The sequence below is a fragment of the Rhododendron vialii genome, chromosome 1a, assembly GCF_030253575.1.
Source record: "Rhododendron vialii isolate Sample 1 chromosome 1a, ASM3025357v1".
Lineage (NCBI taxonomy): Eukaryota > Viridiplantae > Streptophyta > Magnoliopsida > Ericales > Ericaceae > Rhododendron > Rhododendron vialii.
In genome coordinates this window covers 15,352,511-15,366,720 of record NC_080557.1, presented here as the reverse complement: position 1 = coordinate 15,366,720, position 14,210 = coordinate 15,352,511, and the positions used below count along the sequence as shown (strand labels likewise).

The window sequence follows — 14,210 nt, the reverse complement described above, 5'->3', positions numbered from 1 at the left end:
ACATATTTAGGCACTTTCATAAAGTTTTAGAGCGCATTTTCTTATTACAAGGTTTTAGTGATTTAGACACTTTCATAGAGTACCCAAAGATTTTAGGCACTTTCATACATAGGGTACCATAGTCCATAGGATTTTAGGCACTTTCATAGAGCACATTTGTCCTTATATTTGATTGCAAAAACGTGCTTGTTCTTGAACTCAAAAAACATAAATATGAAGGATTTTTGGCTAAGTCTCTCATTTTTGAATAAGCTTTTCTCCAACAGTTTTTAGTCATGAACAGAATTTTGTTAAGCTCTGAATAATAAATAAAGCTCTGAATCATAAATAATAATAATAATAAAGTGCTACACCATATTCATGCACGATTGTTTACAAATCAAATTTGGAAAACACAACGACAAGTCCCCACCAGTATTGGGGCATGCTATTTGATGAACGCAGGTTTATTTAGACATATTCACGTCGATCTGAAGATGAGCTTAAAAGTGCCAAACTTTGATACCGGTACCGGCCAGCATAGGAATCGACTTCTTATCTTCGAGAAAGAGACATCATTTAACGAGAGCGAGCGCATATCTATTTAAGTTTGGTCATAGGGACGCTACGCAACACAACGGTCTCGACAGTGACACCGGGTCCAAACCCGAGGAGAATGCCCCACTCGAATCCCTCACCGGTAGTAGTCTTTCGTTGCGCAATCGACCCTTTCCTCATCTCATCCAAAACAAACAGCACGCTTAAACTCCACATGTTTCCGTAATCCCTCAGCACATGCCTGCTCGCCCTCAGCTTTTCCTTGTTCAGTCCCAGTTTCGCGTCGATTTTGTCCAGAATCGGCCTCCCGGCAGGATGAACTATCCAAAACAACGAGTTCCAATTAATCTTCGTACTTATCGCCGTTTTTGTTACTCCCTCCGTCCCTAAATAAGTGTCCAGCGCGCAAAACTAGGCCTTCAAAAAAATGCATTTGTTTCGGTAAAAAAATTAATTTTTTTTCACAAATCAATAAATAGCAATGAGTTCTATTAGATTGTGAAAAAAAATTAAATTTTTTAATAAAAAATATGCATATTTTATAAAGCCTAGTTTTGCGCGCCGGACACTTATTTAGGGACGGAGGGAGTATTATTGATAGCAGCACCAAGTGCTTCAACCAAGCAGCACTCATCGATGTTGCTCGAAACAACATTAGACAGCTTCTTACAAGGACGGAACCAGGATTTTACCCTAGCAGTGGCGAAATGTATACTAAAAAAATAAAAAGATGCACTACAATATTAATAGTTATCGGCTCCAGAAAAAAATTAAAATAACGTAATAAAAACTATAGTAAATGATGTTTTTCATTTGCACATGGAGTATGAAAAAACACTAATTTTAATTTTGAGTATCGATAATGCCACTTCAATAACAACAATAGAACCCATGTCGTCCCCAATCATTGGGGTATAAGTGGGGGAGGATTGGAGACAGACCTGACTTTTGGTAATATATACAAAGTGGTTAATATCAGAATACCACTTAAAAAGTAAACCCCCCCTCCCCCCCATATGTATTTTGGTGCGAAACCATGCCCCAAAATAAAGCCAAATGGCATTAGAGAGGACAGGTCTAGAGACCCAATTCAATTTATATGCACATTATCATGCTTTCTTCATTGATTATCCAGAGCATCAATAAGCACAAAGATAATGCCACTCCTAAAATTTATAATATCACTCCACAGATTTCTATATGGATTTTTCAAATTGATAACCGCACTTCTTTTTGGGAGAGGCATTACAAATTTGAGAAATGACATTATAATTAAGTTTCCTTAATTTTTTAGGTTAAGTTATTTTAGGGTTAGAATTAGTAGGGAGTTTTTTTTTCTTAATTACACATCATCATTTATATTATTTCATTTTGGCCCATTAAATTTAGTTTTAGAATACTTTTTTGGGTCTTCTTTCTTGAAAAAAAGAAGAAGAAGATTTGTGACTAATATATAAGAAAAAATAAGAAAAAAAATCTAGCAATGGCGAAACTATGTAAGTTGGGGATAAATTTTTTTTTCCACATATAATAATTACGTTTTCGAAAATTCTTGTCGTGACGGCCGCCGCCATTAAACCACCCGATCCCATTCTTGGCCTCTTGGACAAGTAATAAATAAGTCCAGCCTCACGCAGAAGTCCTCCGACTGCGTCCTCGGAATCAGGTAGTACTGTTTGATAAGCAGAATGGATCTCGAACAGAGGTTGCTCGTAACGTCTGACGCCGCATTCAACGATCCCATTAGTACCACCAGAAGGATCCACGCAGCCGACGATGACAGCTCCAGCGCGGTCACCAAATATCGCGTGCCCCGTGAGAATATCCAAATGGGCGTGCTGCAAAGAAGGCGGCCCGTGGAAAGCGCTGGACATGATTTCGCAGCAGACGACGAGGACGCGTGACCCGGGGTTGTTCTCGGCCAGATCCTTGGCGAGGCGGAGGACGGTGCCGCCGCCGTAGCAACCCAAGTGGTACAACATGAACCTCTTCACGGAAGGCTTGAGGCCAAGGAGATTGATGAGCTCGTAGCAGGTCCGGCCCTGAGAATTTGAAGGCTTAAAGCGACTTTTAAATTTGTGTCGTGCACAGATAGTGCAGTGTGTGGGGCCCACTCCGGAATCCCACGCAAATAATTTCAAGGTGTTGAGTAATTTCAAAATAGTTTTATGAGAGGTTCGGGAAACAAAACAGTTCAATCAGACAAATTCAAGCACTCGATCCAATTTTTCAGTTTTCCACTCCGAATTCAGGACATGCAATTGACGCATGCCTTTCTGGAAAGTTTAACGAGAAATTTCAAATAATCAACAACACAAAAAAAATAACGAGGGACTGTTAAATCGGGACAGCGAAAGTATATACTTACACATGCGCTTGAACTTAGCTTTTAAGTCGATCAAGTGGTCGCTTTTGGTAATGCGGAAGTAATAATCCGGATAGTCAGCTTGACGGAAGCAATTCTTCGGATTTGCTGTGCCAATCGCCAGAATCTGAGCTCGTCCCTTCACATTCTCTCTGTGGTTCACCAAAGCCATTTTTACCCTACTCTCCACTTATTAACTGATCACAACAAAGAAGTGGAGATGGTGGCGATGGAGTTACATTTTCTCAAAGCCTAGCTCTCTTTATATACATAAACCCAAGTGCAGATTGTTCACCTTCGTAATGGCATTAGTTATTGGGAAATGATATTGACACTCCAAAAATTGATGCAGGCACTTTAAAAACAAAAGAAAATGGCTTTGGAATTACATTGATTTTAGAGTGCCTGCATCAATTTTTGGAATGCGAATATCATTTTTCTAGTTATTTTAGATTTAACGTGTGATTTCACGGGGTTGTTTGACACACAAGTCTCATGACTCATATACAACGTATTTCACATACATGCGTAAACAACGGCGGACCCAGGATATTTCTAAAAATACTTACTTCCTCTATCCTGAATTCTTGGTCATATTTCACTTTTTGTGTGACTCAGTTATTTATGTCACAATCAGTAATGTTTTTTTTTTTTTTTGTGATTTCGAAAGCTTTGTTTAATAAAATTAAGTGAGATTTATCAAACAAGATTCATATGTGATATAAAAAAAACTTTATAAATTAAAAGATATAACCAATTTCTTGAGAGGACTAAGAATTTAGGACGGAGGGAGTATATTTTAAAAGCACTTATTTTCACGGGTGGCATCAACGAGATACTTATAGATTAAAGTTCATGGAGACCCCCCTCAACTACCACTTTTTTTCCTACGGAGACACCATAATAGTTAAAAATCAACCATACAGACCCCCTCAATTATAACCGTTAAACAATCAGCACCGTTCTTTTATAAAGAGTGTCAAGATGAAGGGGTTATCATAGACATTTTTGTATAGATGAAGGGGTCAGTGTGGGCGATCTTTAAGGGATAGAATCATCATTTTTTCTTATTCCGTTGATAGAATCATCATTGAAAAATATTGAAAAGTCGAAGTATTTTTATGCCGAAATTGAAAGGTGAATGACCAAAATGAATTTTTGGTCAAAGTCGAAGGGATATAAAAGAAATTTTTCCTAAATTATCACTACCCATGCTAAGTGAGTCAACCCTTGTCTCCAAACCGCTCAACAAAAGAGGTTGATTATGTGCCACCCATGAAATTTCCCTATACGTGATTGGTTGAGAGTATCACATGAACATGCTACATGATATATAGTCCAGAACTATTGAATAATTTACTCCTTTCTTTGTCCTTGGCATTGCCATAATTAGTATCAAAGCGATGTGATGTGCATACACAATCCAGTGGTGGACCTGGAACCTTGCGTCTTTGTAGTCACTAGGAAAAAGACGCGTGAAAGATTTCGCCGTTCAAAAAAAAAAAGAAAAAAGATGCGTGAAATATTCTATATTATTTTAGGAAAGGAAATTGATATCTACATTCTTCAAATTGATGCAAACACTCTTTTTTCTTCATCTTTTAGCAGGTAAATTTACGAAATAATTCCTAAAATTTATAAAAAGTGTATGCATGCCGGGACTATTTTGTAAATTCATTTACTAAAAAACTAAAAAAATAATATGCATGAATTCATAGGAAGTGTAAAAATCAAATTCAATTCCTTTAAAAAAGGGCAGTTATTAGTACTTATTTTACCAACTGAATTAGGAGTCATCTTCATGAAACAGTATGGTGTCTCATAATATTTCGTTGCACGTTTAATGTCTACAAAAGTAATATTTTGGTTATGGCAAACTATGCAAGGTAGTACCACTAATTTTAAATAATCCATTTTGAGCCATGATTATAGGCTCCAACAAATTATTGGACCAGTAGTCTATATGAGGCATTATACTGTAGTTGATTTCCAGGAGTGCATGTTTGAACAATAAATTTAACATGGTTAAGTATTTCGCGTTTTTTTGTTATCTTCTCAAGGGACTAACAGCTTTAGGATGCCCTCAAGGGCCCTATTATGGGAGCACAATACTGATCATAACCACAATATAATTCAAGTTGATTGGATATCAATACATATGATTTTGAATCGATCTATTTACCTTGAGATAACGAGTAGAAAATCTAGTGTGTCAGATTTTTCTTTTTTCCTCCTGATGAATGGACATGAAAAACATATCTATCGATATCCTGTTAGACATGTTTTTTTTGCCATGATCAATATTCTTGAGGAGATCTACAAGATGAATTGCTCCAATCATTGTTATCACTAAAATGATGGTGTAGTCTAGTTTTACTTACTTATTCAAATAAACTTATAACATGATGGAATTTTGAAATTTATAGTTCGAATGATAAGAGGATTGATCTGGGCTCAAGAAACATTAAATACAAAGGAAAAACTTATTAGATAGACTATATAAAAAAAAATACCAAAAATCAAAATTTGGATTTTTATTCGTCGAAGTTCGATTGTCTAAGTAGTCTTGTATTAAGCTTTTGCCATGCCTTTGGTGGATAGATCTCAGATGCGGATCCAGGGATGCTGCAAAGTAGCTTCATGTAGAGCGCTTTGTAGGGCGCCTTCGAATCATCCATTGCAGCAATCAATGGTTCAAATTGAAAACAAACTCTTCTAGTGAAGAGTTAACTTTTTTCCCGAAAGAGTTCGTTTTTAATCCAAACTATTGAAAATACTTTTGGACGACTGTGGTGGTGCACACAGCACTCTACAGGTATAGCTGCTTTCCAGCATCCCCAGATCTCAAATGTTTGGATTGTTGGAAAGCAGAAGTGGCACAAATTCATGCACTGAACAAACTCAACTTTTATTGATTTCTAACATAAATACATTTACGAAATTACACATGTAACGACCCTGATTTTTGGTAAATAAAAATTTCGTTAAATATTTAAATTTTATTTTAATTACTTAGATTTACTACTAAAATATTTTTTTTAATTTTTATAATCCGTCATAATTAGATTTGAGACTTATAAAACTATATCTTTCACACCGAGCAATCTAGTCATTTTCTAAAAAAAAGTATGCTTATAAAAGCACTTGTATATCTTCCTAACGAGTTAGATAAAATCTTTAAATTATATTTCTGGGCTAGAAATCCTACTTGGCAAGTAGAGTTAGTTTCCAACCGATTAGTTGGAGGAACCGGACCACTGATTCACCTAGTTACATTACCCTAACCCTAATTGGACCTTTTAGATCATCTTTGAACCTTATGAACTCCTCCAAACCCTATCGGACCATTAGACCATAGGAGTAATCATTTTACTCCCATGACAAGTCATTTCAAACCCTAATTATAACCCATATTCCTTTGCCCTTTGGTCCATAAACGCTAGGAAAATTTTTGACCATTTGGTCATTGATTATCAAGTTGCCAATAAGGCTTTGATTTGACCATACATAATCATGGGCCAAGAATCTCATCATTTTGCTTCCAAAACTAGTTAACCTAGCCATGCATGCATGCAACCCTAGGATTTTAGCCTTAAACCTAATAATCCTAAACTTACTTTCCTAGACACACATATATATACATGTACACACACATATATATATATATATATATATATATATATGTACCAAGAGAGAGAGAGAGAGAGAGAGAGAGAGGAGAGGCCGAATGGGGAGAGAGAGGGAGAGTGTGTGTGTGTGTGCGCAAATTTTGGACACTTACACAAGCTACTTATTGTACACTCAACCTAGATTCTACTTGACAACCCATGACTAGACCACTTTAAGTATAATCCTAGCCAATGACGTTATTCTTTCTTACAAGCCAACCCATTCTAGGATTTGACAAGCCATAAAACCTTTATTATAACCTAGGATTTGGCCTATTATTGGATTGACAAGTGAAGAAATGCTAGGACTTTGATTAAAGTCTTGAAATGACAAGACTATGGAGCAAAATCCATGGGGAAAAGAGAGGAGAGGGAGGCCGGCCATATGGAGGGGGAGGGAGCCAAGACTATTGCCTATAAATAGCAAGCTCACCTCAAGTTTCAACTCACACCTTCACTTCTTGCTCTCATATTTCAACATCCCTCTTAAGCTTGATTCTCTTGTTTGATGCATCAGTCTCATCTCATTTCTACCGTCTCGTCGTTTCTAAGCCTAACGGGCTTTTCTGTCTGTCTCTCATCACTAGAACTACCGCCTATTGTTCATCTTGGCTCCTTCTCCTCGAGCCTCTTCATCCACTCTGTTGGTTGATCTCGTCACACAAGAAGTACGTTGCTCCTTATTCCATATTTCGAACTTAGGTCCGAACATAACTTGAACCGCTAGTGGCTGGCCAATTTTTTTGTCATCTCTTTACGTCTCGTCTCACGTTAAGTCTCGTCTTCTTAGGCCTACAAGGCTCGTTCTCTATCCATCGTCATTTTTTGGCCAAAAATCTCACATCACGCCTCGTCTCGTCCGTCATCTTTGATTTTAGGCATGGAGTGCAAAAAACCTCTCGTCAAATATTGGCAAAATCACATCCGATTTTCCTCCGTCGCGTCTCGTCCATCACTTGGCTATGGGTAGCCAAAACATCGTCTCCGTCTCGTCGGCCGTGATCACATCGTCTTGTTTACTCCATCAGATTCTCGTCAAAACTTCGTCTTCAAATCCCTTGGTGAGTCCTTTTCTCATCAACTCATCGTGGGGTACTGTTCGCTCATATGGTTGCACCATACCACACATGGTACCACCCACACTGGATAATTTTGGTTTTTACCAAACCCTCCCACTGGTGAAACAACCCACGAGCCATTCAATAATAAATGACCCATCATATTATTGCTTCATTTTTTCTTCCTCTGCCGACAGCCAGCACACTTGCATACAGCACTATACTTTTTCTTTTTTTCTTTTCTGCAACAATTCTTCCTCTTCGGAAAAAACTATGGTACACAGAGTATACCATACGTCTAAATTATGACAATTTATGATTTTTTAATGCATATTTATGATGTTAGTTACGACTTGTACTTAAAAATTTACTTGTTGAACAGGTTATTAGCAGATTACCCATAATTAAAAAATATTGTTATTATGTAACCATAATTATTCGTAACAGAATCCATAATACTTGTACCCCAACTAAATATATACGTACAATATCAAAAATTAAATGAGGCTACTCACAAATGTTATGACAACACTATAAATTGGCATTATCTTATTACAATGAGTCATACCAAAAATTCTTTAACTCGTATGATATTCCGTAACAAAATCAAAATATGTCGTACCAGAATCAATAATCGTTATACCCAAGCCAAAAATATTTGTAAAATGCCACAAATTTTATAAAATAACCACAATTGTTTTGACAACACCTAAAATTGTCATTTACTTACCACAACGTGTCGTATCAAAAGAAAACATATGCAAATATCACAAATTATAACAATACCATAAATTGACATTTTCTTACCACAATGTGTTGTACTAAAGGAAGTCGATTAAAATATTCAGTAATAAGATCAAAATATGTCGTACCACAATTAATAATAATTATACCCAAGCAAAATTATAAATGTCTAAAAAACCACAAATTCAGTAACAATACCATACATTGCCGTTACCTTAGCACAATGTGTTGTACGAAATTTAAACTAAAATTATTTTTAATTTCTGCCACATTATTTTTTTAAATTTAAAATTTTTGCTATATTATCTTAATTTTCAATTCCATCCATATTATTTTTTTGAAATTTTAATTTTTTCCTATACAATACCTCAAAAATTTAAACTAAAAATGAAATTCTCGCTCAAAATTCCACAAAGAAATTCACCAAAAAGTAAGTACTATACCCAAATTTTTTAATACAATTGCAATTTCCTCTCAAAATATTTCTCCAAATCAAATTCTCTCTCTAAAAAATTTAATCCACAAAATCAAAATCCCTCAATTTTTTCTTGGATAAATAAGAGTTCACTAAAAAATTAATTATTCAACTGTCTCAAGACAAGGATTTGGGTTCGACCTTTCAGGTGAAATGGGTTGAGTATGACTGTTAAAAGTATGACCAATTTTAACTTAAGTTTTTTTTTTTTAATTTTTTGTTAGGATGATCGATCTAAACCGTTAGGATATCAAGTCTTACGATATTCAACATTGTTACTAAAATCAAAAATTATCGGATATTGACAAGTACGTATCAGAGGACATTAAAATTTAATAATATCATGTTGATCAAATTGGACTAAAAAATTGATCATAACGAACAGTCTAACTTTATCGAGTTATTAAATTAGTTTTAAATTATTTTATTATTTTCATAATTTTAAATTTAATAGTTTAGAAAGTAAAAAAATATACTCCTAAAAACCCCAATTTCTAGTCCACCCAAATTGATATTGGACCGCATTCGAAAGCCCATTAAAGATAGAAGAGAGAGAAACTCAACAATAGAGTAAGTGATGACCAGTTAGAAAGGTTGTCCTTTTTTTTTAATTAAAAAATTGAACGGTTAAGATTAATTATCTCAAATCCAAGAGAATATATAGATGGTGCGTACGGTACACAATTAGTAAGGGTTGTGTACCATAGGTCTACCCTCCTTCTCTTCATAGTCTTCTTTCTTTCTTTTTCTTTTCTGCAACTTTTCTTCTTCTTCGTCTTAATTTTTCAGCTCTTTCTTCTCCTCCTCTGTGAAAAACAGAGGAACACCGCCACACATGACAACATCTCTACCACCGTCGAAGCCTCTCAACATCACGATCATCTTCGCTTTCTACTCCAACTCCGATTCTTTTCTCCAGATCGTCAATTCTGGCTCTAATTTCTTTGGCCCATATGGCCCGTCCTTCTCGTCTTGAGTTTCTTTGTCCAAGATCGTTTGGCTCGCTCTGATATCAATTGTTGGATAGCAGAAGCGGCACATATTTTTTTTTGATAATAACATTTTATTGAAAAGGCACAAACCAAATACAAAACTAAAAGGGGCATACCCAGTAAAATCAAAACCCTCTAAAAAAACAATCTGGGGCCAAGAAAGAAACAAAGCAAACAAGAGCCTATCTAAGGTATATTAACCCTTTACATCGAGAAAACACTTTCAGGAAGCCTCCAGCTTACTCTCAATGATCTGTTCAAAGATGATTTCTTAACTCTTCTTCTAGAACACAGGAAATCTCTAATGGAGTTAACAATATTGAGGGAGACGACATCAACTTGTGTATGTAGATTTTGGAATACTCGAACGTTTCTTTCCCTCCAGATGCCATACACAGTAGCTGCGAGCATACTGGAGAGGATCAAACATCTGAAGTCCTTGGTTTTCACATTCCGGACAAACATTCCACAATATCTGTTAGAGTGTCAGGTATACCAGGTATGGAATTTGTCCCCAAGACATGGTGCCAAACTATAGAAGAAAAGGAGCATTGGAAAAAAAGATGGTGATGGGTTTCCTTAGCATTCTTACACAGTACACATGTATCATCCATCTGCATTCCCCAACTCACTAATCTATCCTTAATGTTCATCTTATTCTGGACTGCCAACCAAAGTATAAAAGCCAACCTTGGGACCATTTGCTTGGACCAAACAATTGGTGCCCATGGCATACTTGGTCTTCTACTTCTCAAAACTTCCCACGCAGAAGCAACCAAGTATTTGCCACTTGGATGTGGCAACCAAACAACATAATCTTCCCTCAAACTGTCAGGCTTTAGCTCAACAGATGTGTGCCTGATTATTTCTTGAGTGACCCTATTGCGGATTCTAGGCCATCTCCATGTTCCTTGGTAAATAATGGAAGAGACCTTAGCTTGAAGGGATCTTCCCATATTAAAGACCACTTCTTCACCAAATCGCTTGTATAAAGGACCCAAGGGATGCCAATTGTCATGCCATAAGAAAGTCCCTTGTCCATTGCCAACCTTGTATTGGATCAGAGATTGCCCAAACTCCCTTATTTCTAACACTTTTTTGATGGTCCAGGAGGCATCATTAGGGACCTCCATACCCCAGATATTCTGGTCCTTAATGTAAGTGTGGATCCATTTAACCCATAGAGTGTCAGCTTTCATGCTCAGAGCCCATAGGTGTCGCATCATTGCTGCTCGATTCCATTCTTTGATTTTTCTAAAACCCAGGCCCCCTTCTTCTTTTGGACAACAAACATGCTCCCATTTCACCTTTGCAGCTTTGTGATTTAGATCAAATCCTGACCAGAGAAAGGCCATCAAAGTACTCTCAATCTCCTTCACTATTTTACTAGGGATAATGAAGATAGAACTCCAATAGACCTGAATACTAAACAACACAGACTGAATAAGTTGGGCTCCCCCTCCATAAGTCAACTGCATGTGGGACCACCCATGAAGTCTTCTTAGAATCTTTTCTTTAAGAACTAAACAATCAGCAGCTTTTAACCTTGTAGAGATAAGGGGAACCTCTAAGTATTTTACAGGAAGACTAGCTTCAGGAATAGGAAGAATGTCCTTTAAGGATCCCTTCGTCACCTCAGAAACCCCAGCAAAAAAAATTGAGCTCTTGGCCATATTAGGTTGACGCCCAGAATAAGCATGGAAGTCTTTAAGCAATTAATTAAGAAGAGAGAAAGAGGGGCCAGTAGCACCACAAAGGACAAACAAATCATCAGCAAACACTAGATGGTGGAGATTAATCGCCCTGCATTTGGGACGGTAGGTGAACTGTCCCAAAAAAATTCTGTGTTGCAACAAAGTAGAGAAGGCTTCCATCACAATGAGAAATATGCAGGGGGAGGTAGGATCTCCCTGTCTCAATCCTCTTTGGCCTTGAAAGAAACCTTCTAAAGACCCATTAATCACAATTGAATATCTGACTGTGGTCACACATTGATGAACCCAATGGATATATAAATCAGGGAAACCCATACCCCTCATGGTATCAAAAAGGAAAGACCAGTCCACTGAGTCATAAGCCTTCATGAGATCAAGCTTAAGAGCACATCTAGGAACATCATTGTCTCTATGATACCCTCGCACTAACTCTTGCATTAATAACACGTTATCAATGATAGATCTGCCTTTAACAAAAGCGGATTGAGCCTTGTTGATGATGTGAGGCAGAAGAGTTTGTAATCTATTTGCTAAGACTTTAGTAACACATTTGAGGGTAACATTACAACAAGAAATAGGCCTAAAGTCTTTAGCACTCAGAGGGGCACTCACCTTGGGAATCAGAGAAATTGCAATTGTGTTCCATTCTTTGAGCAAGAAGCCAAACTTGAAAAAAGATGAGACGGCAGCAATCAAACTAGGACTTACCACCTCCCAATTTTTTTGATAGAACATAGAGTTGTAGCCATCTGGACCTGGTGCTTTATCCCCATTAATAGACCATAGAGCTTTCTTAATTTCCTCATCAGTGACAGGCTTAATCAACATGAGCTGATCAGGCTCAGAAATCCTAGTAGAAATAGCATGCTGCAATTGCTTTGTAGCATCCACTCTACCCTCATGAGCTGTACCCAAAAGTCTTGTATAATAATCAATGATAAGGGTTTTAATTGCTTCAGGATCTTCAACTCTGTTGCCATTTACATCATTTAAACTGAGAATAGTATTTGTAGCTCTTCTAGCACAAACCTTTTGGTGAAAAAACCTAGTGTTCTGATCCCCCAAAGCCAACCATTTAATCCTTGATCTTTGTTGCATAAATGACTCCTCAGCCGTCCTTAGCTCCACATATTTGCCCACTAGATCTTTTTCTTGCTGACACAGAACTTCATCAAAAGGGGTAGCAAACAATAGAGATTGAGTGAACAGAAGTTTCTCTCTAGCCTCTGCAACCCTACTACTAATGTTGGAATAACATTTCAAGTTCATACTTTTCAACACACCCTTAAGCCTCTTCAATTTAGAAGTCAAAACATACATTGGGGTACCCTCCACTCCCTCATTCCAAGAAGAAACCAGAATTTGTTGGAACTGGGGATGTTGCAACCAGAAGTTAAAAAATTTAAAAGGCTTTCTTCCTCTAAGTGGAGGAACCATAGTAACAGATATGAGACAATGGTCAGAGATGCCTGGAGGTAAAAACACAGCTTCAGCATGTGGAAAAGAATCAAGCCAATCCATATTAGAAAGGACTCGATCCAGCTTGCTCTTATTGTCACCTGCCCCTCCCCTTTTATTAGTCCAAGTGTACCAGAAACCTTTGATGGGAAGGTCATCCTGAGATATATCTCTAAGACATTGATTGAACTCTGACGCAGCTAAGGGATCAAAACCAACTAACCTTTCAGAACTGAGTCGAACAGTATTAAAGTCACCCATTTAAAGCCAAGCACTATTAGGGTGACTCTGATGAACAGCCCTAAGATCTCTCCATAACACTCTTCGATCAATGAAACTATTGTGACCATAGACTACAGAGAGTAGAAAACTTTTGTTGCCCTGACAAAGCTCCACTTTTACAATCAGAAGTTGTTCAGATTTAAACTCCTCTTGAACAGAAAATACTTCCTTATCCCAACCCAACAAAATCCTAGCCACCGGGCCATTAGTGAAATTATCCATCCACAACCAATCTTTAGGAAAACAGTTAGTAACAGTAGCTTGAATGTTAGGTGATCTAACTTTAGTCTCAACTACACCCATCAGACTAAATTTATTTGAAAAAATAATACTCCTGACCTCTTTTTGCTTGAGGGGATCATTCAAACCCCTTATGTTCCACGCACCAATCTTAACCATTTTAACGTTTGTTCTTACCCCCTTTTGCCTTACCAGTAACCTTTCCTGAGTTTCCTTTGGCTTTGCTCTTACCTCTCTTAGGGACAAGGTCATCTGCAACAGTGTCTAGTACCAAGCCAGCATCAAACTCCTCAACAGAAGGGAGGATAGTCGATACCTCCTCTATAAGCCCAGAGGCATCTTGAAGAACAGCAAAAGAATTACTAGCCCTGCCAATACATATTACTCACTCACACCTCAACTTTTATTAATTTCTAACACAAATACATTCACGAAATTATACATTACTCACTCACACCTCACAACTCTATTTCTCACATTCACTGGTGGTGGGGGAGTCCTGTGCAGGGGCTCCGTGATTCTCTCTTCCTCTCTGCTCTCTTTTACTCTTGTTCTCCTTAACTTCCCACAAATTTACACTACGACTTGTACACATATATATAGGATATGTACAAGTTCTAAATCAAACAAAAGACAAATCTCATGGGATCACCTGCATGGCTACCAGATTAGACTT

The 14,210-nt window shown here is 37.2% G+C and overlaps 1 protein-coding gene and 1 non-coding gene across 2 annotated transcripts; both read right to left on the bottom strand.

The window, feature by feature from the left end:
* Positions 1 to 579: 579 nt before the first annotated feature.
* On the bottom strand, positions 580 to 3,074 carry LOC131328733 (2-pyrone synthase-like). The gene is made up of 4 exons (XM_058361639.1): positions 2,906 to 3,074; positions 2,742 to 2,809; positions 2,063 to 2,579; positions 580 to 857 (listed from the first exon to the last, which is right to left on the bottom strand). The coding sequence occupies exons 1-4, from the start codon at positions 3,072 to 3,074 to the stop codon at positions 580 to 582; spliced, it is 1,032 nt and encodes a 343-aa protein (XP_058217622.1).
* On the bottom strand, positions 1,557 to 1,663 carry LOC131308738 (small nucleolar RNA snoR100). Its single transcript, XR_009194558.1, has one exon. It is a non-coding gene; the product is annotated as a small nucleolar RNA snoR100 (small nucleolar RNA).
* Positions 3,075 to 14,210: the final 11,136 nt, after the last annotated feature.